The 27606-nt window shown below is 44.9% G+C and overlaps 1 protein-coding gene across 8 annotated transcripts in view; it reads left to right on the top strand.

The window, feature by feature from the left end:
• Window positions 1-27606, top strand: part of STXBP5L (syntaxin binding protein 5L) — a 1956595-nt gene that overhangs the window by 1326956 nt on the left and 602033 nt on the right. For all 8 annotated transcript variants that reach the window (XM_085621040.1, XM_085621038.1, XM_085621036.1 and 5 more), the window contains exon 16: window positions 4699-4877. In XM_085621040.1, the coding sequence (XP_085477166.1) occupies window positions 4699-4877 (179 nt within the window). The remainder of the gene's footprint in view (window positions 1-4698; window positions 4878-27606) is intronic.

The following is a 27606-nucleotide window of genomic DNA, read 5'->3' as shown; positions in this document are numbered from 1 at the left end:
TTTGCAGATGTCTTTATGAAACCAGTGGTCTCAGCGCTTCCTCCTCATAGGGAGTTTGATTGCTCAATTGCAACAATTCCAGATGCTCTTATGCTACTTGGAAGTATTTACTCCTTATCTCATTAGGAAACAGAAATATTACGGTAATACATTGATGAAAACTTGGAGAGCTGATTATCTAAGAAGACTCGATATCTTGGACATTATTACAGTATTGATACTTTTGAAACATCGATATTCTCTTCCTTTAATTTAAAATATCCTGGAAGCAGTATGATGCGCCAGGGTTTTTACAAAATGGATTTAAAAGGAGCGTACCATCTGATATGGATAAAAGGAGAAGAATAGAAAACAGCCTTCCGCACTCCTGTGAGCCATTCTCCACTGTTCTTTTCAAATGTTTTGTCATCTGTTTAGATGATACCTTGATATTTTAGAAGACATTCAACAACACCAATAAAACCAAGTGTTCTTTGGGACAGGCAAATTGTTATCAGCAGTTTGTGAAAAATTTTACACTTAATGCATGTTTAATTTTCTCAGACCCTGAAGAAGAAGAATCTGTCAGAAGATATTTGTAGAGATATGGAAGCAGTCTTGAGGATTAAAAAGACCCTTCACTCAGCTCCTGATTATGTGCTATCCTTATCCCACCAAGAAATTTGTAGAGAAACAAATGCATCAGAAAAAGCCTTTGTTTGTCTTCAGCTCTTGCAAAACAAATTTGAGGAAGAATGACTAACCATGAAATAACAATATAAACAGGTGTGCAGTTCCTTATGGATGTCAAGGTACTCCAATTCTAAGCCCCAAACAGGAATTGTCATGGGGAGTGTTCTCCTTCAGGAGCAAGGCCCCTGACCTACCCAAAAGTGAATTGCTCTATCATCAGCCTGCTCCTTGTGGGGCTGGTACTGCAAGGCCCAACAGGCCACTCTATGGGGCTCATTGCCGAACATCTTCTAGATTCTACCCTTGAGAGTTCCTAATGAACCCAAAGTCCTCCTATATAATATGTGGGAATGGAGTTCAAATAAGAGGGGTAGATTGGTCAATGAAAAGGTTAAAATTAATTAGAGCTCCCTCATCTACTGATTTAATCAAGAGATTCTGTTTATGGTTACAATCACAAAGAAAGATCTACAGGAATATAGTCCCTGGTATTCAGGGGTGTAGCTAGACCTATGGCCGCCTTTGGCGGCCCCTGCATTTGATGCCCTGTGGCCATGTGTAAGAGCAGGGGGAAGAGGGGGCCCGCCCCCAAAATTCGTGGTGCCCAGGGCGGACCGCCCCCCACCCCCCCTTGCTACGCCACTGCTGATATTTTAATAAAGGTTGACATGTTTCTTGCCAGTCGTAGTCTGCGTGGATATATGGCAATTCATCAGGACCATGGGGCATATGTATCTAATGATTTTGTATTCGCAAACGCTGTGATTCGCAAAAAAAAGCGTTTGAGAATACAAAATCGCAAAACGCGATGTATGAGCCATTTTCTCATTGCATTATTAAGGAATCGCTAATTTTGCAATTCCTTATTTTGCATAAGCATTTAAGGAATCGCAAATTGCGATTCCTTAAATGCTATGTAACAAGCACCCAAGTTGTGCGATTTCTCCTTAAGAAATCGTAAATTACCACCAACTTCAAGTTGGTGGTAATTTGCGATTACTTTGAAAAATGCACTTTTTGGTATTTTTCAAAGTGCCATGTGGCGCACATACATGCCCTTAGGGCATGTATGCAAAAACAACAGTTGATGGACAGAATGCAGAACAATGTCATACATTCACCCCAGTACAGAGATCTGGGCCTAAATCCATCGTTTTTTGCTCACCATGCCATTCCAGTTTGAACCTAGCCATATGCAAATCAGTCTTGACCCTGTGCCTCATGGGAACAGTCCAGCCCGAACTGCCAAGCCTGGTTCTCTCTGGACTGGAAACAAGCATCATAGGACCGGTTTCGGGGTTTCACCCCTCTTCAGCCAGCATAGCTTGATTCCAGTGGCATGGAGAGCACGGGACTCACGTCTGAGCATACCCGTCCCACTCGGGGTGACAATTGCAAAAACAACAGTTGATGGACAGAATGCAGAACAATGTCATACATTCACCCCAGTACAGAGATCTGGGCCTAAATCCATCGTTTTTTTTTTTTTTTCAGGGACAAGGTCAAGACTGATTTGCATATGGCCATGTCTAAACGGGGGTGGCGTAGTGGGCAAAAGAACGATGGATTTAACCCAGATCTCTTGACTGGGGGAGAATGTCTGCATTGTCAGCATTCCGTCCATCATTTGTTTGTTGTAACGCTTTTCACCCTAAGTGGGATGGGTATTCCCAGACGTGGGACCCGTGCTCACTACGCCACTGGAATCAAGCTATCCTGGCTGATGACGGCTGATAGCCAGAAACCGGTCCTAGGATGCTTGATTCTGGTCCAGGGAAGACATGGCTTGGCAGTTCGGGCTGGACTGTTCCCATGAGGCACAAGGTCAAGACTGATTTGCATATGGCCATGTCTAAACTGGGGTGGCGTAGTGGGCAAAAGAACGATGGATTTAACCCAGATCTCTTGACTGGGGGAGAATGTCTGCATTGTCAGCATTCCGTCCATCATTTGTTTGTTGTAACGCTTTTCGCCCTAAGTGGGATGGGTATTCCCAGACGTGGGACCCGTGCTCACTACGCCACTGGAATCAAGCTATCCTGGCTGATGACGGCTGATAGCCAGAAACCGGTCCTAGGATGCTTGATTCCGGTCCAGGGAAGACATGGCTTGGCAGTTCGGGCTGGACTGTTCCCATGAGGCACAGGGTCAAGACTGATTTGCATATGGCCATGTCTAAACTGGGGTGGCGTAGTGGGCAAAAGAACGATGGATTTAACCCAGATCTCTTGACTGGGGGAGAATGTCTGCATTGTCAGCATTCCGTCCATCATTTGTTTGTTGTAACGCTTTTCGCCCTAAGTGGGATGGGTATTCCCAGACGTGGGACCCGTGCTCACTACGCCACTGGAATCAAGCTATCCTGGCTGATGACGGCTGATAGCCAGAAACCGGTCCTAGGATGCTTGATTCCGGTCCAGGGAAGACATGGCTTGGCAGTTCGGGCTGGACTGTTCCCATGAGGCACAGGGTCAAGACTGATTTGCATATGGCCATGTCTAAACTGGGGTGGCATAGTGGGCAAAAGAACGATGGATTTAACCCAGATCTCTTGACTGGGGGAGAATGTCTGCATTGTCAGCATTCCGTCCATCATTTGTTTGTTGTAACGCTTAGGGCATGTATGTGCGCCATATACGCACACATGCTCATTTCAGGGGTGCATCAGGGTGTCCTTATGACACCCTTGCACCCTTGAAATTATTCTTAATTTGCGATTCTCTAATTGCGAATCGCAAATTGAGAATGACTTCCCATTCATTCCTATGGGCCTCCTGGCCCATAGGAATGAATGGGAAGGTATTCCTTAATTGCGATTTCGCAATTTGCTAATCGCAATTAAGGAATTACAAGAAATCGCTAAATATTTGCGAATTTTTAAATAAATCCTGTTTTGCGATTCCCAAATAGCGATTCTCAAAAAATCGCTATTTGAGAATCACAATAACGGATTTTGATACATATGCCCCCATATCCCTACCTAATGTACATTAAGTGGGTGATAAATTAGACAGTCTGTGCATTCCCACTATTTATACTTGACATGTTTAGAACCAAATGCTCTATTGTCTGTTCTTGCTCTTGTATTTTCCTTTTGCTGCCATTTTGGAGTCCCTCCCACCCTTTCTCGTCCTCCATAATATCTTTACCTTTCTTCACATATCTCGTAGTGGCTTAAATACTCATCTTAGATTCCTCGCCTTCAGATGTAGTTTGTCTCTCACGCTGCATCTTTGCGTCACTCCAACCTCCAGCCTCCAGCTCTGTATTGTTCTTCCTCACCCTTCAGCACTCCTTCTCTGACTGCCTTACCAAAGCGTTACTCACTTCTGTCTATTTTACTTCTTATTCTCATCCACTTTTTCTTCAACACCTATGTTCCACATTAGTTCTCTTTTCCAGAAGTGTGCACTGTCATTTTTATTTCTGAATTAGGTGATGGTTTTATGAGAGGACTACTTGCATCTGCCTGTTGTTTATTCTCTGTACTGCATACTTACACCTTCTGGTATGGTGGTGCTTTATGAAAATCAACATAAGTAAATACATTTTGCTGCTTCATATGTGTGAAAATTGAATAAATGTTCAGAAAAGATTTTGTTTTTGGTCATTTTGAAGATCATAGAGTTGCCTAGGACTCATTCCTTAAAAAGTTCTCAGTATGATGTGTATCAGAACTGTTCAACGTTGCTTCAACCGATGGTGCTAGAATATCAGGATGACCACTGGCTATGTAAATGTTTTCTGTTTAGATTCAATGTATGTAAATGTATACTATGTGGACGGTAAGTACATTTGTAATGGATCTGGCCATGTTACGCCAATAGTAACCACTGAAGAGAGGTTACTTCAATGTGTCCAAGTGCATGTCCTGAAAGTAAGACCGCCCTGTAGCTTACTGTAAGTACCTTCTTCAGTGTGCATTTCTGCATGAGTCCCTATATCACTCATTACTATGTATGCTTTTTGAGGTGCTAATACTGTTCCTACAGCAGGAGAATGACTTGCTGTCCTGTGTTATTTCAGTCGCTGGAGCTGCGGTTGCAGTACGATGTGGAAGACATTCTCACACCTGAAGCCGACACAGTTTCTCCCTTTCCTGACCCGTCCTCACAGAATCTTCCATTAAAGAACCAGAACCTGTCGGGAAGCGCGAACACGGTGTCAGGTGAAGGGCCGATGAAAGACAGCATCCCCTGCCTCAAGTAAGAATGTGTGTCTAGTTCCAAATTCACAATTTTGTTTCATTTAAACTGCAGTACTCAACGGTTGAGATTCATTACAAATAAGCAATCATAAGTTGAGATCTTCCAACACCATATCTGGAGAGGGTTCTGCAAAATCTCATAAATTTCATACAGTATTTCCCACATGTTTGGAACAAATTGCACAACATTACGATGAATCTGGTTTGCCAATATCTCAAGTGAAAATCTCACACAAGGGAATTTGTTCCATATAATTGTTTTGAGAAATAGCAGCTCACTTTTCAGTGAACTCGCATGGTACCTATGCAGAAAGTAATATCCTGTGGCTGAAAACTGCATGATCCACAAAATATGCAATTTCAGGAATTATTTGCGAGCTTCGCAAATTGCGTCACCCTAACAAAAATTTCGCTCAGGCATAAATTTTTAATTTCAGGACTTCCATCATGATGAAAAGCCTTGAAGGGAGCTTCCGCACCACATAACATCAGTCTTTAATTCAAATTCTGTTGCAGTTTGTATTGTTTTGTTTTATCAATACAAAGTCAAACGGAATTTGATTAAGAAAGATTTTTAACTATGCCTAACGTGGCTAAAATATCCAACACAGAACAATTCAGCCAAGACCCAGACTGTTCCAGTCGAATAATGTCAGCACCTTAGCCCATAATACCAGATATTCTAAAATACACTCAAAAAATATTTTACTGCAAGACTTATCATCGAGCAGTTATCCAAGGGGAGCAAGTGTGGAACTCTTTTTTATGTTAAAGCACCATAATAATTCCTTTCCTTGGGTTTGGGCCCTTGGGTCTGGAAGAAACCCACATATAAAATAAGATATAAAGAGGATGTAGCCTTGCGGCTAGAGCGGTTGACCTCAAAGCTGGGGAACCAGATTCGAGTCGCTGCAATGCCACTCAACATCCTGTGATTCTGGGCAAATCACTTAATGTTCCTGTGCCTAACAAAAATGAATGTGTCCATCTGTAACAAAACTGTTGCTCATGTACAGCGCTCAAAGCGCTCTGATACCTGATGTGTCGGGTCTAGTTCGCGCTATATATAAAACAAAACAAAAAAGAGAGGTACCAGGAATCGAATCCATACGTGCAGGATATCTTTGAAACTGACACTGGAATCATATTCAGACACAGTGCTGCAGAATATTGTGGCCTATTCACATACAATGCCATATATTCCGAGGTAAAATTAAAATTAAAACCAGTCTCTACAACATCAGACATTTCCTATACCTTGAATGGTTTGTGAATAAATGTAAACAGCGAGTAGCAAGGTTAAAAACGTAGCTGAAACATTTTCATGAACTGGGTCTGTCTTAGGTTACTTCTTTATTCCTACGCCTAATGCAACAATATGCAAAAACGACTAATACTCCCATATCTTGCTTCAATTTGTAAAGAGGTCTATAACTCATCCTTTTACATTTACTATAACACTTGTGCAATCTTCTCAACCTCCTAGTCTCAATGCCAACGCATTTTTATGCTGCAGTCAGATTTCTTGCTGCAACCATTATACCTTCCTGTCTGGATACTTAATTCAAATGTGGCCTTTTTCTTCGGTCCTTATCGATGGAGCATTCAATCATGGACACCAACCTAGAGACCACGCATTCAAACTCTCATTGTACGTTCAAACTAGCATTGAGGTCAGAGTTACTCATAATAGCAGGTAACATCATTGGCAGATTCTTTATCTTTTTATGAGGCCAGTGAATGTGTATTTTTACATTTCCTCCTGCAGTCTCGCAGCCTTCCAAATTCCATTCAAAATTGGTAGGTACGATCTTCATGCCTTCAAAAAATGAAAGAAACGTCGGTGCTGGTTAATACATAATCAGTTTCAGTACCATTTAAAACACCTCTCTGAGTCAATTTTCTGAGTAAATCACTCAATTTCTGTGTTACTAAGAGCCCGCGTGGTCTACCCTGCTATCCTTTAGGAACTCTGCTTCCAGACCTTCCCATGGATTCTCAGGATCCTCATTTTTATAATCCTCTGCTGGGTTTGTTACCTTTGCATTGAAATTGCCACAAATAATTCAGCTACACAAATCTTCCTTTGTTTTGACTTCAGTGATATTCTCAAAAACCTTTAACAAAACTTTACTACACATTTTACCTCAATATATATATATATATATATATATATATATTACCTACTGGCGGTCGCCAGTAGGTAGTTATAGTTAGGACCACGTTTCCATAGGAAAACCTCAACATTCTATTTTTATATATATATATATATATATATATATATATATATATATATATATATGTATATATATGTGTGTGTGTATATATATATATATTCACTGAAAAAACCATAGGTTTCAGACATGTTATAGTTAGCGGAAATTTTACTGATAAAAAACCAATGAAATTCCCCCGTTATAGTTAGTGCAGGCAACTATAACTCACGCGACCGCAATCCTCTGCTGATGCTAATACTGTATTTAGACACTTATTTGCCCATGTCTTCTTCCATAAATTTTTAGCTATACATATATTACAAATATTTTTTTTTCATAAAGACACATATGTCATCAGCAGAAGATTGCGGTCGCGTGAGTTATAGTTGCCTGCACTAACTATAACGGGGGAATTTCATTGGTTTTTTATCAGTAAAATTTCTGCTAACTATAACATGTCTGAAACCTATGGTTTTTTCAGTGAATTTGCAAGGTTTTTTAAATGCTAATTCCTAACTATAACGTGTGTGAAACCTATGGTTTTTTCAGTGAATTTGTACGGTTTTTTAAATGCTAAGTTACTTTACGCCATTCGTGGCGTGCACGCCCACTTAACGCAGTTCGTTCCGTGCGCGCACGGTGCGCTTCGCACACCGCGTGCCCACGTTACGCACCGTGCGCACATGGAGGACATATTATGCGCTTCCTTGTGATAGGTAATCTGTTAAATTTAATTTGTAAGTGATGACAATAATATGCCATGCACAGAGAGTGTTTTTTTTTTAATTAAAATTTTTAGCGTAAGCGCACCGTACGCGTACGGTAAGCGTAATCGGCGAAATTTTCAAAAAATAAAAATTTACCGTTTTTGGCCTTGGGGGATCTTTGAGGACTCAACTAACATGGCTATGTGCATGGGCGCTGTCTAAACAGCCCCTTTATATGTTTTTTGCCTTTGTTTACAGCCCCCCCCTCAGAGTGCGAGAGAGAAAATGGCGGCCGCCGCTTCCTGGTTTCGACCGATTCGAATGTTTACTTAGATGTAACAGCCAATCAGAATCGCGCTCGCGCACGCCACCGTACGCGTACGGTAAGCTTACGGTAAGCGTACCGTAAGCTGGCTCAGATATATATATTGATTTAAAGGCTATTTTCTCAGAATCTACTGAACAGATTTACACCAAACCTACAAAAGGCACTTCCTTGACCTGAGGACTACCTCTCTGCCAAATTTCTAGTAATTCTGTTCAGCCGTTCGGGCTGTAGCCCTGTCTAAAGGTCCTATGGAAAAATGCATGGGAAAAACGCGTTTTGGGACCCCCCTTTTATCTCAGCCCCCGCTTGACGAATCCCCCCGAGACTTTCAGGGTAGGAGCGGAGCGTAGCGCCCCACCTATTTTGAGAAATTCGCGAGGATTCGTCGACCGGCGCCAAAGTTATTCAAAATAGAATGTTGCGGATTTCCTATGGAAACAGGGTCCTAACTATAACTACCTACTGGCGACCGCCAGTAGGTAATATATATATATATATATATATTACCTACTGGCGGTCGCCAGTAGGTAGTTATAGTTAGGACCACGTTTCCATAGGAAATCCGCAACATTCTATTTTGAATAACTTTGGTGCCGGTCGACGAATCCTCGCGGATTTTTCAAAATAGGTGGGGCGCTACGCTCCGCTCCTACCCTGAAAGTCTCGGGGGGATTCGTCAAGCGGGGGCTGAGATAAAAGGGGGGTCCCAAAACGCGTTTTTCCCATGCATTTTTCCATAGGACCTTTAGACACAGCTACAGCCCGAACGGCTGAACAGAATTACTTGAAATTTGGCAGAGAGGTAGTCCTCAGGTCAAGGAAGTGCCTTTTGTAGGTTTGGTGTAAATCTGTTCAGTAGATTCTGAGAAAATAGCCTTTAAATCAATATATATATCTGAGCCAGCTTACGGTGCGCTTACGGTGCGCTTACCGTACGCGTACGGTGGCGTGCGCGAGCGCGATTTTGATTGGCTCTTAGATCTTAGTAAACATTCGAATCGGTCGAAACCAGGAAGCGACGGCCGCCATTTTCTCTCTCGCTCTCTGAGTTGGGCAGCAAAAACGAAGCCAAAAAATGGCTAAAGAGGCAGTTTCGTCACATCCTAACCACCCAGCATTGATATAGGGGTCCCCAAACAACCCACAAGCCGGTAATTCGCCGATTACGCTTACCGTACGCGTACGGTAAAAATTAAAAAAAAAAAAAATAATCCACATTTTCCCCACCCCGTGTGCAAATGGTGCCCGAAGGGCACCATTTGTTCATGACTTATTACAGATATAAAATTAACAAAGAATACATTTCAAAAAGATGCGCATAATATGTCCCCCATGTGCGCACGGTGCGCGAAGCGCATCGCGCGTACATGGCCCATCCCGCATAATGTGGGCACGCGGTGCGCGCAGCGCACCGCGTGACCACCGTGCGTGCACGGCACTAACTGCGTAAAGTGGGCGTGCGGTGCGCGAAGCGCACCGCGTGCTCTTTGGGCGCGCACGGTGCGCCACGGAACGAACTGCGTTAACTGGGCGCGCAACGCCACAAATGGCGTAAAGTAACTTAGCATTTAAAAAACCGTACAAATTCACTGAAAAAACCATAGGTTTCACACACGTTATAGTTAGGAATTAGCAGTTAAAAAACCTTGCAAATTCACTGAAAAAACCATAGGTTTCACACATGTTATAGTTAGCTGTACATTTCACTCGTAAAAAACCAATGAAATTGCCCCGTTATAGTTAGTGCAGGCAACTATAACTCACGCGACCGCAATCTTCTGCTGATGACATATGTGTCTTTATGAAAAAAAGAATATTTGTAATATATGTATAGCTAAAATTTAATGGAAGAAGACATGGGCAAATAAGTGTCTAAATACAGTATTAGCATCAGCAGAGGATTGCGGTCGCGTGAGTTATAGTTGCCTGCACTAACTATAAGGGGACAATTTCATTGGTTTTTTACGAGTGAAATGTACAGCTAACTATAACATGTGTGAAACCTATGGTTTTTTCAGTGAATTTGCAAGGTTTTTTAACTGCTAATTCCTAACTATAACGTGTGTGAAACCTATGGTTTTTTCAGTGAATATATATATGTATATATATATTTTTTTATGTATTTTTTTTAATTCTGTTTATTAGGCATTATACAACCATTTGCCCAACTCAGAGGGCAATGCACATTTATACATTTCTCGCATGTGTCTGCATGCCTTATTTTTTTTTACCTGTTAAGCAGTTATGAATTAAACAATAATGGACATAACTTTGTACAGTCTATACATAATTTTGCAATTACCAATAGTACATATCTAATAATTACAGTTTTAAGATCCCCCCTTCACCTGTATCACTCCACTCAAAACTGTTCATAAGGCATTAAGGCTACTCAACACTTGTATCCCCCACATCTCTCTTCTCATCTTTTCGTCGAAGAGGAGTTCATTTATTGAAGGTCTGGGGCAGTTTTTAACGGGCTCACACCCATCATGTCAGGATACTGTGCCGTTTGCATGCTGTCTCCCTGTGACTGTGTGGCCTGTGTAGGCCTCCCATCCCGCATGCCATGTATACCTCCCAACAATACAGCGCAGGTATCTAGATCATCCTATCATTTTTCATCCCTACGATGGCCATATGCAGTATTCATCGATCGCCCACTCCACCACGTCCCTATGCCATAATGTGACAGTGGGAGCCCTAGAGCCCGTCCGTCCGACAGCTATTATCCTTTCAGCTATCCCAAGGCGAGCTGCAAGAACTTCAACTGCATCTTGTCTTACATTAAATATTATAAGTGAAAAAAACATCATTTTCTGAGGATAAGGTCTGAAGCTTAACAGCCAACACATATTCATTTAGTTTTTTCTTTTGTGTTTGCTCAACCTCCTATGCAATTCCAACTGCAAATAATATTGCTTCTACCCGCTTTGAACAACTCTAATTAACAGCGGGTTTGGAGATTACAAACTAATCCTTTAAATCAAGATAATTATCCTGCAGAGTTTCCTGCAGACAAATTATAGATGCTATAACAGGAATACTTTTCACTGAGTCTGCATCGAAACCTGCTGCATTCCATGAGATAAACTGGCAAACTACTACTAAAATAACCATGTTGCGGGCAACTTTTGCCGGCGAGTTCAGAGCACCAGACAGCTAGGCCCAAGTTTGCTGTTCCTCCCACTCCACTTTGATTATCCAGAAAACTGCAAGACCTTCCCAGAGGGCAGGCTTGAGTCAGAATGAGATACCCTTCTTCAAATAACGCCTAAGATGTTTGAACTCATCCTGTTGGATAATATAATAAGGGGCTCAAGACTGTGATTGTTGTTTCACCCTTATATTTAATACAGCACTGGACACAGGTTCCAGAATATTATCTGTATCTTAATGTTTGCGCTAACCTGCCAATTTGGATCCAACAGAAGAGAATGTAATGAGGGTTAACAACAGACCCAGGGAAAGGGGAGTGGAACAAGAGAGAGATATGGGATACCTCAACTCTGCCTGGTTCTCACAGCCGGCACTGCAAACACCTTGAGATCTAAAGCAGAAATATCACTTTTAGTACTTCACTTTTAAATTCCAATTCACTGTTCCTAATATGGTAAATGATATACCTTGAGAAAAATCTCTGTATTTCTGACTCTCAAAAGGTGGCTGACACTCTGGGACTTTCTAAAGCTAAAATACAAAAAATCTCTTAATAATTCTTAATGTAATAATGGTGCATTTTACAACACATTTGTCAATATATATTTAATTAGCATATAAAGCATTGTTAATGATGAGCTTACGGGAACCAGCATACGACAATCTTTGTTGGGGCTCTTCAATGATTCCCTCACTAACACTCTCCAACAGTGCCTCTCCTCTCTCCATAGCCCCTCTGTCACATGTATTTCATTTGTTTTATAGCACCTCTTATACCAGTGTAGGGTGTCAGAGCACTTTACATCACACACATAACAGAGACAATGAGTCATACGTGTGTAAATCAGTGTACATAACAAGATACATAAGTTAAAGGGGACTACAAGGTGTAGAAATCCCATGTCCTCCATACTGGTAGGCATTTTTTAAGAGTGCTTGGTCTGGAGAAGCACAAACTCAGGATTCACAGTGGTTCGCATTGACTTTAACAAGAAGAATTTATTTCTACCCAATAAGCCCTTTTTATCAGCATCAGGATATTAAAAGTCCGGGAAAAAATCATAACTTTCAAACCTGTAGCATGTAGTTTGCATGCAGCTCTTTGATGACACTTCATAGCTCACTGTGCTAGATTATGCTTTTAACTTATGAGCTGCACCGTTTTTGTGACAAAAGCAGTAACCCACTGAGCTATGGATATAGAATACTGTTCTGTGATCTGCATGGTACACAATCTTTGCAGCATGTACATTAACCATCTGTGCTACCTTAGATGAGTCAAAGCTGCCACTAGACAAAACGTCTATCCCTCTCCAGCAGGTACATTAATCACCAGAGTTGTCTTGACACTTTTATTGTTGCCCAAAAACTGCTGGTTATACAAGGTACTTTGCAGTGCCTTTAAAAAACGCTACCTGCGGACCCTCCGGGAATGTGTCACGGAGCCCTGGGGGTCCGCGGACCACAGTTTGGGAACTGCTGCCATACATGACTATACAAATCATAAAGTCTGTACAAGTTGAGGATTCTTTTCATTCCTCTCATAGAATAGTAAGTGGAAGTTTAGAATTCATAATCCTTGGCAGGACGTCACCTATAATAATGTGCAGCTTTGAAAAGTCACAATACTTGATCTCAAGTTCTATCCTAGAACACTTCTCTGTTTTCAACAAATCTTTTATAACTTCAGGTGTGGTACTTTGAGCTCCAAACTCAAGAGTCTGACTTCAGCAACTATGCATTTTGATTATCTAGAACACTCTAAAATATGAGAAATATATAGTCCGTGAATCCAAGATGGCCAACATCATTGCAAGTCTTGTGAGAGTCCTAGGGAGTCCTAGGACTGTCTTGACTTCTCCTTTGGGTCTTGCATAGTGTGTGTATCACAGACACGATGCCTCACACCAAGCAGCCCCCACGCTATGGCCCTAATTACGATGGTGTTCGGTCATACCGCCAAATGTCTTTACATCGGGCAGGAGACTGCCCAAGAAGGAGTCAGCGGTCCCGTCCACCCAATTAGGATGAGACCACCGTTGAGGCAGTCGGAAGGTGCTTTTTTCTACTGCGGCTCAGGAAAAGGGCTGCAGTAAAACAAAAGCACTTTGTGCACATCCAATCCATGCTTCGTGTGCCAGGCATCATGTGGTGCTTGGTACACGGTGCATGGATGTGTCGGGGGGCATTACATGTGCCCCCAGGGCCTCTTAGTGGCCTACGGGAGGCGGGCCATTTCTGTCTGCCTTTTCATGGTGGTTAGAACCCCAAGAAAAGGCAGTCGCACCACCTGCATTGAAGGGATAGGATTCCGACCACCACCCGACAGGTTCATGGATCCTGTTGGAGGCAGCTGTCTTTCCCTCAACCCATATGGTCTGACCCCCTGCATCCAAATGCTGCTGTTGGACTGATGGCCTGTATGTCGAAGGGACAGCCACCGATGTCCTGTTGGTGGCAGCCCCACTGACATCATAGTTAGGCCCTGAGTTTGGAGGAGTGTATCTTCTCATCTGTCCCGTGTGTACGGGTGAGTACGGTCCATGGATCGTGACACCATGCCTCTGATTCTCAGTTAACCAGAAGAAGCATATACATTGTCAGTGCCACATTGGAAATAAAGACTGCTCTAGATGCTACCTTCATCGAGCAAACACAAGGAGCTGATGGACGGAGCGCTAAAACTTTGCAGACACTCACCCCCAGTCACAGATCTGGGTTGAATCCATCATCGTTCTTTAGCTCACTTCACCACCTCAGTTCAGACCCAGCTATTTGCAAATCAGTCTTGACCCTGTGCCTCATGGGAACAGTCCAACCCGAACTGCCAAGCCAGGTCCTCCCTGGACCGGAAACAAGCATCCTGGGACTGGTTTTGGGGTAACACCCCTCAGCAGCCAGGCTAGCTTTAATCCAGTGGCCAAGTGAGCAAGGGACCCACGTCTGGGCATACCCTGCCAACTTAGGGCGAACAAAGCAAAAACAAGGAGATGATGGACAGAGCGCTGAAACTTTTCAGACACTCGAAGTGAGATAAAGATTAATGATGGATTTACCCACATTTGTGACTGGGGATGACAGATCTGGGTCTTGTTAGACCTGACATCCTTAGTGTGACCTTCCCCCAAACCTTTTGCCTACACCTCTCCTGTATTCTGAATTAGTTGATGTTGGCATCAGGACTCTGTGCACTGTACCACTGCTAACTAGTGCCAAAGGGCTTGTGCTCACTCCCTAAAACATAGTAAAATTGGCCTAAAGCCGATTGACACATTTAATTTACTTATGAGTCCCTAGTATATGGCACTATATGTACCCACGGCCAGTAAACTAAATGCTACTGGTGGGCTTGCAGCACTCATTGTGCTACCCTCTAAAGTAGCACTTTAAAACATGTTTAGCAGCCTGTAGTGGAGTTGAAACTGCCAATTCGACATGGCAAAATAAACCTTTTTGCTATGCGTACACCTTTCTTTGTAATACTTATAAATCACCCCTAAGGTAGGCCTTTCACAACCCCCGGGGTAGGGTGCATTGTATTAGGACGTGGGTTTTTAAGTTTACATGCCCTGGTAGTGAAAAACTCCTAAATACATTTTCCACTTCTGCAAGGCCTACTTCTCCCATGGGAAAACATTGGGTTATCTTATTACATTTAATAAGTGCTAAGGATTGATTTTGACAGGTAGAAATATCATGTTTGATCTCAAATTGTAATTTAAAACCCTATTTAATGTTGAGGTCAGATTTTAAGTTACGTTTCTGACAATGCCACTTTTAGAAAGTTGTCATTTTCTTGTCCTAGTCATTTGGTGCCTACAGCCAGTATTTTCAGTTGCACAACTCTTCTGTTAGGTTTTGTGTATTCTTCTATGACAGCAGGCCTAGGCCATGTTTAAAGGGCTAATTAAATGGGTGGCACAATCAGTGCTGTAGGCCCACTAGTAGCATTTAATTTACAGGCCCTGGGCATATGTAGTGCAGTTTACTGGGGACTTATAGGTAAATTAAATATGCCAATTGGGAATGAGCCGATATTACCATGTTTCGAGGAGAGAGAACAGGGTTAGCAGTGATAAAGTGCTCAGAGTCCTAATAGCAGAAAAAACAAGGTTAGAAAAATTGGGAAGGAAGGCTGAAAGTTGGGAGAGGAAGACCACATTAAGGCTGACAGGTCTAACAGAAGGCCTTTTTGCCCCTCTACCAATAACCTAATTTTTTGCTCGTCCTTTCCTAATACCTAATCAAAATCAAATGTATCACCATCTTTAGATCAGCTATAGACAGCCTGTTCTGAATGCAATGTCGATGCCTTCTGTTTCCCCTGTGTATGCAACCATCTCTGCGCTCTGCTAAGCCACATGCCTTCTTTACATCAGCAGATGCTGTAACTCCTGAAGCCAAGGCTGATGCCTTCTTTTTCTAATACATCTCCAAAAACATCTCTGCACTCCGCTAAGGTGCAGCCTTATTAGGATTAGCAGAATGCAGCTCCTTCTAAAGGCAAGGCTTATACATTCTGTTTCCGACCTATGTCCATCCATCAAAGCCCTCCACTAAGGAACAAGCTTTCATTAGGTCAGTGGTGGGCAGCCCCTTCTGAAGCCAAAAAGGCTCTGTGCTAAGGCACATGCCTTCTCTAGATCAGTGAAGGGCAGCTCCTTCTGAAGCCCAGGCTGATTGATGCCTTCTGTTCCCCACATGCATGCATCCATCTCTGCACTCTGCTAAGGCGCCAGCCTTCTTTTGGTCAGCGGTAGGCGTAAATTCAGAAGTAAAGGCTGATGCCTTCGGTTTCCTACCTGTATACATCTTTCTTTGCACTCCGGTAAGGCGCATGCCATCTTTACATGAGCGACATGCGGCTCCTATATGCAGGGTCGACGCCTTTTGTTTCCACCTGCATCCAACCATATCTGCACTCCACTGAGATGCATGCCTTCTTAGGCTTGGTGGTGGGCAGTTCCTTTTGAAGCTAAGGCAGTGCTTTATGATTCCCACTTGCAGCCATCCATCCGTGCACTACTCCAAGGTGCATGCCTTCTTTAGATCACTTGTACATGTCTCTCACTGCACATATTGTATTCTAAGATCCTTTCACTGGTGAGCAGGCACATGCTTTCTTTAGTTTTATGGTAGGCAACTCCCTCTGACACCAAGGCAATGCATTATGATTCCCACTTGCAGCCTTCCATCCGTGCACTCCTCTAAGGTGCATGCCTTCTTTAGATCACTTGTACATGTCTCTCTAACCATATTGTATTCCTAGGTCTTTTCACTGGTGAGCAGGCACATGAGGTTTTTACCAGTTCTGTTACTAGTTCTTTAGCTTTTGAAAATGTATTGGACATGTGTATGTTTAATGCTAATTACTTCTTCAGATCAGCTGTATGGCTCTCCCTCTCACTGAGTCGCGCTCTTCTGTTTTCCAGCTGTATGTTTATGTCTCCGCAGGAATGCTTTTCCATAGGAAAAGCATATTTTGTTTTCTCAATATCTTTGGTTGCTGTTTGACAAATGGTCACAAGATTTTCCAAAAGAATGTTCTCTCACTTCTGCTCCTTCCTGGAAAAGTTTGGGGTGATCAGTGAAGTGGGAGTGTAGAATAATGGTGATCCCAAAACACATTTCCTCATTCATTTTACCATTGAAAATTTAGACACATCCACAGCCCAAACGGGCAAATAGATTTACACCAATTTTGGAAGAAAGCTAGATCCTGGTCCAGAAAATGTGCTTTTTGTAATTTGGTATAAATCCATTCAGTTTGAGAAATTAAGCCTCAGAAACTTTGTTTATTGCATACCGCAAAGGATGTTCAGAGCCGATAGATCCCAGGATGTGATCTGATTGCCTGCCAACACATTAATAATGATGTGGCAACAGCTATCTTAGGACTCAGGACCCAGTCATGAGACCTAAAAAAAAGCTAAAAAGCTAAAACATAGATGTATGGAGACAGGGTAGAAATACTCTGGCCCCTAGGCCTGGTGGCGGCCCTTAATTTTGTTTTTTTATTTTATCGCAAATTTGTGAAGGATTTACAAACACACTGTTAGGCTTTCCGTGCTTTAAATATAATGGCCACCCTGGGTGGGCCAGGACCCGGGGGTGCCCCTTTTTAGGGGAGGGTGGCTTGCAGCCCACCTCCCCTAGCCTCAAGGAGGCTCCAGGGACTCCATCCCCCGGGGCGATAAAAAATAAAGGGGAGGTAGGGGTGTAGCCCCCCTCCCAGATCTGGCTCCAGAGACAGTGTCCCAGAGACCCAATCCCGGAACACTGTCTTTTTCCTGCCTGAGAGCGAGGGTAATAAAGTGTAATGTGTTACCACCCGGTGGGAGCACAAAGCTGCTCTCGCCGGGTGGAAGCACCAAACATTTTACCTACCCAAACACTCAGGCAGGGAAAACAAAGAATTGCTCCCTCCTGATGGCAGCAAAAAACCCAGTGTGTGGGAACAATGCAGGCTGGGCAGACGATAGAGCTGCGAGGTCTTGGGCCTTCAATGAAGTACCTGCCGGGAAACCCTACTAAAAAAATGTAAAAGATGCCTGTTCCTGCAGGAACAGGTATCCGGGCCCTTGTACTTCCCCTATCAAAATAATTATGTGGGGTGCCTTTCGTGGGCACCGAGTACCCCAGAATTAAATATAAAATATATATATATATCCGGCACCCACACTGTCCCATTAAATGCACCTGCTTGCAGGAAGCCAGTGGGGATAAGGGGGGTGGAGTGGTCTGGGGCTCCCCGTGGCCTGTGACAAAAACAAATCTGTGGGTGTTTTGGATGGGACTGGGCAAAACTGCAGAAAAAACAGGAACATTGAGTAATACATGAAGGGCCCTTCACTGCTTCTACTATGCTGTGGACCATAACACCCAGGGTCATTATCAAAAACGACATTACCTAACACCGAGTGCAGCATCCTCCAAGCCGCATTGAAAAAATGTTCATTCTACTGAGTCCTTAAATCCATGACCCAAGGAGAGCTTACTGCATGTTTTTAAATAACTCCTAGCTGGAGCTCTCTGCTGTTTGGCTGGCACGCAAAACCACCTTGTTGTGGGTGTCATGGCGGCATTTTGTTGTTTGGAAAATGTTAAAAAAGGAACTCAAAGCCATGTTGATGCTTTTTATTTCTTTAAATAAAACTTGGTAAATTTTTTAAAGACAATTACTTTTATTAAACATTGCACTGTGTGAATTAATGAAAAATGTAACAGGACCTCATGCTGCATCTCAGAACCAACGCTCCGCAACTAGTATTTAAGGTTATCTCTTCAGCGGGACTAACTGGGCCCTGTACCTGGCCCGTGCTCTATCATGGTTGGCCTGAACATGTGACTTTGTCCCAGTCCGGCACCACCAGATATCCCCAATAGTGCTTTGTGCTTTTTGGAGCTATTTTTCACTAACAACTGCAAAATTAAATATCTCCTGTTCTACTGATTGGATGTTTGTCATTCTGGTATTGTTGTATTTATTAAAACCTACTCTTATTTCCTAACTCTGTTGTGGGCTCCTTTTGGGGTGTTTTTTCACAGTTTTACTGTTACCTGAAAGGCAATTCGTAAAGTTTTTGTGCAACACTTTAAACAGTTACCATAGGACATGAGTTAAGGTTACCTGTGCCCCTGCCATGCACAGTTTTCTTATCAATAATTTCACTGCAAATGTATTATCAATGATGTCATAGAAGAAGTCATCAATGATGTAACATGTAGGGTAATGTCAAGGCCGCGAGTTATAGTTACCTTAGGAAACGAGTTATAGTTACTTGAGATGACTATAACTGCTGAATTTCTCAGTTTTTGTGTAAAATCTGATCTCTTCAGTGAAGTTTTTTTATTCCATTTCCTAACTATAACGTCCTTGTAGCCTGTGTTTTATTTCAGTGAATTTCTATGGTTTTTAATACTAGTCCCTAACTATAATGTCCCTGTAATCTTTATTGTTTTAGTGAATTTCACAATTTTTTTAAAAACAATTTGTGCTTTGATTTGACCGAAGTTCAATTTACTAATGTACATTTTCACAAGTTTATAAATGCAGTTTATTCACACATTCGTTCTTAATATATATTTTAAAACAAGAAATCTAAAAATTAAGCTAAGGTAACTTATGTAGTGTTACTATAAATGCATGCACCAAGGGGGATATTATCAAGAACGTGTGATAACTACCGCAATAGTAGCTTAACGCAACTCTTCTCATCGCAGTCCATTGCGGGAAATTAACACCGCGGTAACGTGGTATTCACAAGCCGGCAGTACCATGCGATAGGCTCACGATAACACGACAAATGTCTGTGATAAAGTCAACACGACGCCGCAAAAATGCGAAACACAAACGCAAATAAAGTTGCAATGAGGCCAAGCGTGATACTAAAATCAGCGAAAAACAGTGGCAGGCCTGCAATTCCCACGCATCATGCGGGAAAATGCACTATAAAAGCAGAGAAAAAAAGGGAGAAAAAAAGAAACTGCATAGCAACATAGATGCACCCGGACCGAGTGTAGAAGCCGACGCGAACTCTACAAGCCCCATAGACCACCAGCAAGGAACCTCGTGGTCGGGGAAGGGCAAGGAGAAGAGGAAGAGGCAGAGGGGGAGCAGTCTGCAGGAAAACCAGATCAGCAACACTACCACACACTGAACGTTAAAATGACAAGCGTGAATGCAGTCGGAGTGTCGAGGAGGTCAATGGAGGAGGACAAGAGGTGCTGGCATGATGTGAAAAGCCAAACCAAGCAAAAACCTGCTGCCAACAGGAAGGCAGCAACGGCAACAGGAGGTGGGAGTCCTGAACCACAGGAGGAGCAGGAGGAAACGGAGGCAAGGAGTTGGGAGTCTGGACACAGCTCAACAGGACCTGACACAACATCCACAGGGTGAGTAACGACCAGGGCCTGGTGGGACGGGGGAGATGGGCACAATGTCACACATGCACAAAAATGTGTAGCACACTGCACACCCACAATGACCCTGGATCATGTCCCTGATCCCCGTGGCACACTGCAGCACACACACATATCAATAACAGCACATCCGACGACAATGTGGCACAAAGTTCAACACCGACCCTGCAGAACAGAGGACACAACTGGGTCCGCTAATGCGCAGAAACAGGCCAATCACATCTAACATAGCAGGAAACTGTGAGATGGAAATGCACGTGAACAACCACACATCCGTCATGTAGTCCAAATGTCCACTGTCCCTCAACAAATATACAGCACCTCCCAAACAGTCACAATGTACATAGTCATACAGTCTGCATGTAAACTAGATCAATGTGCCAACATACATACCAACATAATGTCAACATGCGTCTCCCCTTCACATTGCAGATGGACAAACAACACCTCCAGCAGAGCAGACCAGATAACCCATCAGTGATGCTGGAGAGGCCCACCACACCTTCGACCCGACGCCCTATAACAGCCCATGGACATCTCAGGCAACCCACCCCAAGAAACAGGGCAGCCAAGCCACACAGAGGAAACCCTAGCACCTGCACAGACGACACAGCAGGAAGCACCCGCCACAATGGCTGGCTCCCAACACTTCACCTAGGCACACATCGCATTTCAATGCCAGGTGTTAGAATGCCAAAAGGAGGTGGGCGAACAGGTGCGGGTGGGCTCAGAGCTTATGGAAGCCAAACTAGATCACATACGTGGGTGTTTAAGTCCCATCAGGGACCACCTACACCCCACAAAGGAGACCCACACCGCAACAGATACACATGCATGTGCACATTTCCTGCAATGAACCACGCCCAGAGCCACGGAATCATCATTCACACCCCCACGCTGGACCTCTGTAGGATGGCCCAGTCCACTCCTCTTACGCATTTAGTGGCTGACGACAAAGGTACATGTCCAAGGTCTTACCCGCTGCCAGCGGTGACATGGTTGCGTCTGCTGTACACAGCACAATGTGATGTTGGAGGCCCCGGGGCCTTCATGCATACATCATGACCACACGTACACATGCAGATAGTTTGTGTAAATGGCTACGGGCACATGCGCCCAGTCACTTTATTGGCAGGGTAACATGTACAGTGACGCCTGTGCTGGATTGGTGTGGGGTGAGTGTAAGCCAGCCCGCACGGAGTGGTTGGTGCTGGCAACAACTTGAACAGTGAACACCATTAAAAATGAAACAGGTAACACCAGCATGACAGAGACAACTGCGGTGCATCATGGTGGTAGCCAGAGCAAGTACAGAGGTCACCCAATTTGCAAACAGAAGTGTCCGTGAGTTGCAGTGCACTGAGGTTGGGGTACTGGAGTTGAGCGTGCTCATGTGGAAAAAATCTCGAGCAATGTGTCCCTTCAGGTTATTTCAGATACAGTTGCTGTGGTGTGTGTTACACATGCACTGAGGTGACATTGTTGCGTGAGCTCACCACAGCACACAACTCATTCAGAAATGGTCCTTGAGTTGTAGTGCACTGAGGTTTTGGCACCTGGAGTAATGAGCAGGGTAGCAGGCAGATGATGGCATCCACGACAGGTGTAAGCAACTCCGTTAGTCTGCCAGTACGGCTGTTTCGACTCTGGCTTTTGGAGGAGGTCCTGGCGGTGGTGGCGTGTGCCTCCTGCGGCGATGCCACGTCCGGGCCGAGCCGGTCAGAACTCGATGTGATGTGTGAGCCCTGATGGACAGCATTAAAGTCCGGAGGCAGCGGACAGCGCAGGCCAACAGACACATTGCGTTGAGGACCCCAAGGCCATCGTCTCAGATGCCATCCAATATCTCACCAGACAGGGTCCCTGACTTAAGCAGCACAGAGTTAGTGGCCCTGGATGCACTGCGGCCGGCACAGGCACACCACCATGGGACGGTGAATTGCGGTGCAGTGAGATGGGCCACGCAAGCTGAGCGGGTCCTCATCGATGTCCGAGGTGAATGTGGCGGAGGGTTGCGGGTGACAGTGGAAGGTGTCCTCCAGGGCAAGATGCAGAGGGTAGAAACCATCCGGAAGTGGCAAATTGAGGTGTTGAATGCTACAGCCTCGTTTTTGCCAAAAAATTAGTATCACCGACATGATGATGAAGACAACCCCAAGTCCATAGACTCAGTCACCACCAAAGTCCAACCAGAAAGTGTCCATGGCTGTTGGGGAACAGACTTAGTGGCACCGGAGCTGTAGGGGTATGCAGTCTGCGATAATAATAATAATAATAATAATCCACATTTGTAAAGCGCGAACAATCACCCGTAAGGGTCTCTAGGTGCTGGGGGCCATCGGGAAGATTAAGCAAGCTATTGCCCTGAGTCACATGGTGCTGGGCTAATCTGCTGCCGGTGCCGGGGATTGAACCGTGATCCGCAGATTCCGGAGTCAGTCGCCCTGGCCGCTGCACCACACCTTGATGAGGCCAGTACAATGATATCAAAACTACCAAAAATAAATCAAGACTCAGTTCCCAATGTGTGACCTACTCGGCCGCAGTGTAGGTCCGAGGCAGCGGTTCGCATGGGCCCACAGACATGTGTCATTGGGATGCTATGCACAGATTTGCTGGCACCAGATCGAAGGGAGTACAGTGAGATAAAAGCTGCCATAAATATACGGCCTCAGACATCATGAAATCAAGACTCAGTTCCCAATGTGTGACCTACTCGACCGCAGTGTAGGCCCGAGGCAGCGGTCAGCAGGGACCCACAGCTGTGTGTCATTGGCTCGCGATGCACAGAGTCCGTGACACCAGAGCAGTTGTTGGCAGTGTTCGATCACCTCCGTAACGGGGATCCTTTTTTCCTCCGGACTGCACCACGTCTTCCTTTTACTCCTCTCCATGCGTTCAGGATATGAACTCTGCCATACACAAATCAGCACTCAGTTCCAACTGTATGACTTACTCGACGCAGTGTATGCCAAAGGCAATAGTCAGAAAGGGACCACAGACAGATGTCATGCAGGATGCTACGCACAGAGTTGGTGGCACCACATCGAAGGGAGTATAGTGACATAAACGCAGCCACAAAGTGTGTACTCTGCCATTGTGTAATCAAGACTCAGTTCCAAATGTGTGACCGACCTGGCAGATGGCGGTGGAGTATGTAAACGAGAAAGGAGTACTGCGCGCCTGTGTCGCGGAGGCCGTGATGGTCTGAGGAGGCTGCTAAGCTCGCAGGCCTCGGGCTTGCACCGGCACGTGGTGGGCCTTCCTTGACACACGTCCGTGTCGGCTGGTGAGCAGTGAGGCCTGGCTGCGCAGAGGCGGGCATGATGGGTCGGGGACCAGCGTCCCGGGGTGCAGCAGGCGCACATGTTCGCAGGCAACACCACTCACGGTGACGGCCTCGTTGGGCATTCAGGAAGAGGACCACTCCCAGAGCCACGTGCTTTTTATTCACACCCCTACGCATGCCTGGCATATGCCGGGCCAAGCCCCCTCCACTCACGCTTACGGGGGGGGGGGGCGTCACAAGCTACATTTCCGCGATCTTCCCCACTGACTGGGGTGACATGGTTGCGTCCACTGTCCACTACACTCCATACACCAGCGGTGTATGTGGACATGGATATATCTGTAGTCTGCATACTGCAGTCTGTCCAGCACATCTCCGCCACACTTTGCATTGTGTACCTTCTCATTCATGGGTCACTTGCCTCTGTCGCACATGCCTGGTTCCCACCTCTCCCCACATTCCGCTATTGTGTAGCTGAGGCGCCATGCCGTTCATGGCTCATGTACATGGCTAGCCCAGGTTTCTGCAGTAAGTTATGCTGTCGTGTCTGGTGGGTGAGCATGTTGTTTGGCATGTTGAATGTAAGTCTGCGACGTCTGCATTCCCAGGAGTTGTGATTTGCATGATTGTGGAGATGGGGGGTGTGGTGTGTTTATTTGGTACTTGCCAACGAGCAGTGCATATCCATGGATGCCATCCTGTTAGCGCTGGTTGATGATGGACTGTGGGTAGGGGTAGGAATCATGCACACTGCCTGTGTAGTTGGCGATGACGTTGGTGGCGAATCCCAGGTGGTCTACTGTTGCCTGCACATTGATAGAATGCGTGTGCTTTATGTTGAGGTAATTGTGTGCAGTGTCACCAGGGGGCACAAGTAGGACATGTGTGCAGTCAATTGCCCCTTGACACGTGCGGGAAGCGAGCTATGGCGTAGACGCCTTGCTTGGTCTCCAGCTGTTCATGCGCAGTGTGGGGGGAGTATGGGTACTGGGGTACCAAGTTGATGATGGCATCTGGGACAGTTGTGATGAACTTGGATTGTGCTGGCTGTGAGACTCCTCCGACTCTGGCAGTTGCTGTTTGGAAGGTACCAGAGGCCAACATGTGCAGCTGGAGGGATGTTGGTTGTCCGGTGTGTTGGTAACGTCAGCCTGTGGGCAATGGTGGTCAGGCTGCGTAGGATGGTTGTCCTTTTGAGCCTGGAGTGGGCAATGACATTCTCTGGTGTTGGGTCTGTGAGATTGGTGTGTTTTCTGGAGGTCCGCTGTCTTGGTCTGTTATGCCCCTGTGGTAGTCACGGGGAGGGGGGTAATGGAGTGACGGTTCTGGGTGTGGTGGCGGTGGGTGTTGTGACCCTGTTGGGGCTCCGTGCTGCATGATCAGGGGCTCCATGGCATCTGTTGGTCTTCAGGTGTGGTTCTGGGCTGTGCTCCCTTTTCTGGTGCAGGTTGTCGTCCAACTTTGCACCAGGTCAGAGCAGGTGTTAGTTTCCTCCTGCTAACACGCCTTATCACATGTTTTGTGTATCGCCGATCTGGCTGGTCGTTGCGAAGTGGTGTTGTCGCAGCTTTTTGCTCGGGTACGCCTACTCTGCATCTTATTAGCGATAGTTGCCGGGGTCATCCGTGGCGTTGTTTTTTGAGGATACTATCACCGGAAAACTGGTGATATCGGCTGTTAGCACCAGCTTGTGAATGGGGCGATAACTTTATTGGGACTTTGGCTGCGCTAAAGTGCCTATAACTCGGCGATAACTCCTTGAGAATATACCCCCAAGTCTTTCTTCAAATTAATTTAATTTAATTTTAATTTTTTTTAAATTAATTTTATGGATCTGCAGATCTGTTGCAAATCCTTGGGCAAATAAGGCGTCTGCCAGTTATATTGCACACATTCAATACTAAAACAACAACACAATTAATAATATATGATATTGTAATTTCTATAAGTGTATCAGTGCCTGTGCGAGTGAGTGGCTGTTCAAGTGATTTTATGGGTGCGTGAGTGGCTATATGGGTGTGTGAGTGGTTGTGTGGATGTGTAAATGGGTGGAGGAGTGGCTGTGTGGGTGTGGAAGTAGGTGTGTGAGTGGCTGTATGGTTGTGTGAGTGACTGTGTGTGTCTGTGAGTGGTTTTGTGGGTCTGTGAGTGGGTGTGTGAGTGGCTGAATGGGGTTGTTAGAGAGTGTATGAGTGAGTTTATTGTTTTTGTAATTGGGGTTTGGATCCCCAGATCTGCAATGGATTCACACAGAGGACTGTGCTGAGCACCGCAGTGGATCCGTGGATCCTTAAATGCGCAAAAAAAAGGTTTTCCAGCAATTCCATCCCCATGAGGGGCCCCTCCCAGACCCCTAAATCAGTCCCATGGGGTCCGGGTACCTCTACTCTGACCCCTTCTATCAATTTTAAATTTCATTTTTTCCCCCCAGGACCGCGTCCCAATACACAAAATGACTACTGGAACTTTCCTTTCAGGTTGGAGCCAGCCAATTACAGCATTACCGTTTGCGCGTGGATCCATGGATCCACCACTGTGGATCTGTGTCTCTAGTTATACATAAATCTTTTTTCTTTAATAACTCCAAAACTACTGAACAGATTTGCACCATATTACTTAAAGAGATCTTTCTGGACCAAGATCTAGCTTTCTGCCAAATGTGAGTAATTCTGTTCAGCAGTTCAGCCTGTAGTCGTATCTAAATTCTCTTTGGGAAAATGCACTTGAAGACCATGTTTTGGGACCCCTCCTTTTTCTCGGCACCCGCTTGACCGATCACCCCAAAAACTTAACAAACAGCATGTGAAGTGCATGGCAAACAAGTTTTGAAACGTTTGTAAAGATTTGTCAAACTGCACCAAAGTTATTAGCAAAACAAAAAATGCATTTCCTATGAAAACTAAGTCCTAACTATAACTACCTATATATATATATGTATTTATACTTCTATGTAGCTCTCCCTCTAGCTCTCTCATCTTGTTCTTTCTCTAGTACCCTATCCTTAGTTCTGTGGCTAGCTTTCTCTTACTCTCTATATAATTCTTTAGCTCTACCTCTCCCTCTCCTTCTCTCCCTGTTGTTGTCCAACTCTTAGCAGCAGATGGGCGTTGAAGAGGAAACCTTCTTCCAAAATGCTTGGATACCTTCAAGCTGTCTCCTGTTTCCACAGCCCATCTAAAGGGGTCTGTCAGTGTATGGTGGAGACCGCTGTGCTCCAGCGTTGCGCATAATCTGGCAGCCAATCATAATCGCGGCCCTGGGGAGGTGAGCAGTCTATTGTCATTCACGCACTGTGTGCAAAAGTGTCATGGCCTGCTAGTGTGTTAGGATCACAGATCCATCCAGGTCATTGGAAATGAGTTAAAAACAGATCTCCTGTTTTTATGATGGTTGGCACCACTCGAGACCCATTACTGACCATGTTTGAACCCGTTTTGGCCCCACATTTGGCAGGGTTAACTGAGTGGAAGAGCCATGTTTGGGAATTATGCAAGCTCATGGGAAAGGATTCGGCTGCTCTGTCTCCTCTACTTCAGGTCTACTCACTGCTCTCTCACCACTCCCCACATCTGTGCACCTCTACACACAGACGCCTTAGATCCCTCCTCACTTTCATCTTTGATATTGAACATGGGCAGTTTACAATACGCCCTTCTGACATGTAGAGGGCAAATGCAATTAGCAAATTCATGGCATTTTGCTGAGGTTCCCTAATGACAATAGTGCAGAAGGCACCCGCAGCTCTGTACCTGTGGCCTGTCACAGCTAAGCAGAGGAAGGCACTGAAGCAGAAGACTTCTGTGCAAACATGCTGCCTGGGAGGAGCCAGGATCCTGCTCTGGGTACCGCGCCGCGTGGTGTTCCAAGGGCTGCCGTCTCTGCAGCCCTGGAAGGCTGTAATTTCATGGTAATTGCAGCTGTATCGAGTGCCATGTTTGCGCTTGTTTTAGTGCATTCGTAATTATCTTTATTCTTCTCAGCCTGCTCGGCTTTTCTCTGCCGGCATCTAATTTGATCTTGTTGTAGGTAAACATTTCAGATGTTTGCGTGTTGCGCTTCCTGGAAAATAGAGGTTTTTGGAAAGAAGTCAAAGGATTTTCGGTACA

This window comes from Triturus cristatus, chromosome 8, assembly GCF_964204655.1.
Source record: "Triturus cristatus chromosome 8, aTriCri1.1, whole genome shotgun sequence".
Lineage (NCBI taxonomy): Eukaryota > Metazoa > Chordata > Amphibia > Caudata > Salamandridae > Triturus > Triturus cristatus.
The sequence above is the reverse complement of the archived record's forward strand: the minus strand, read 5'-3'. Positions and strand labels throughout refer to the sequence as shown.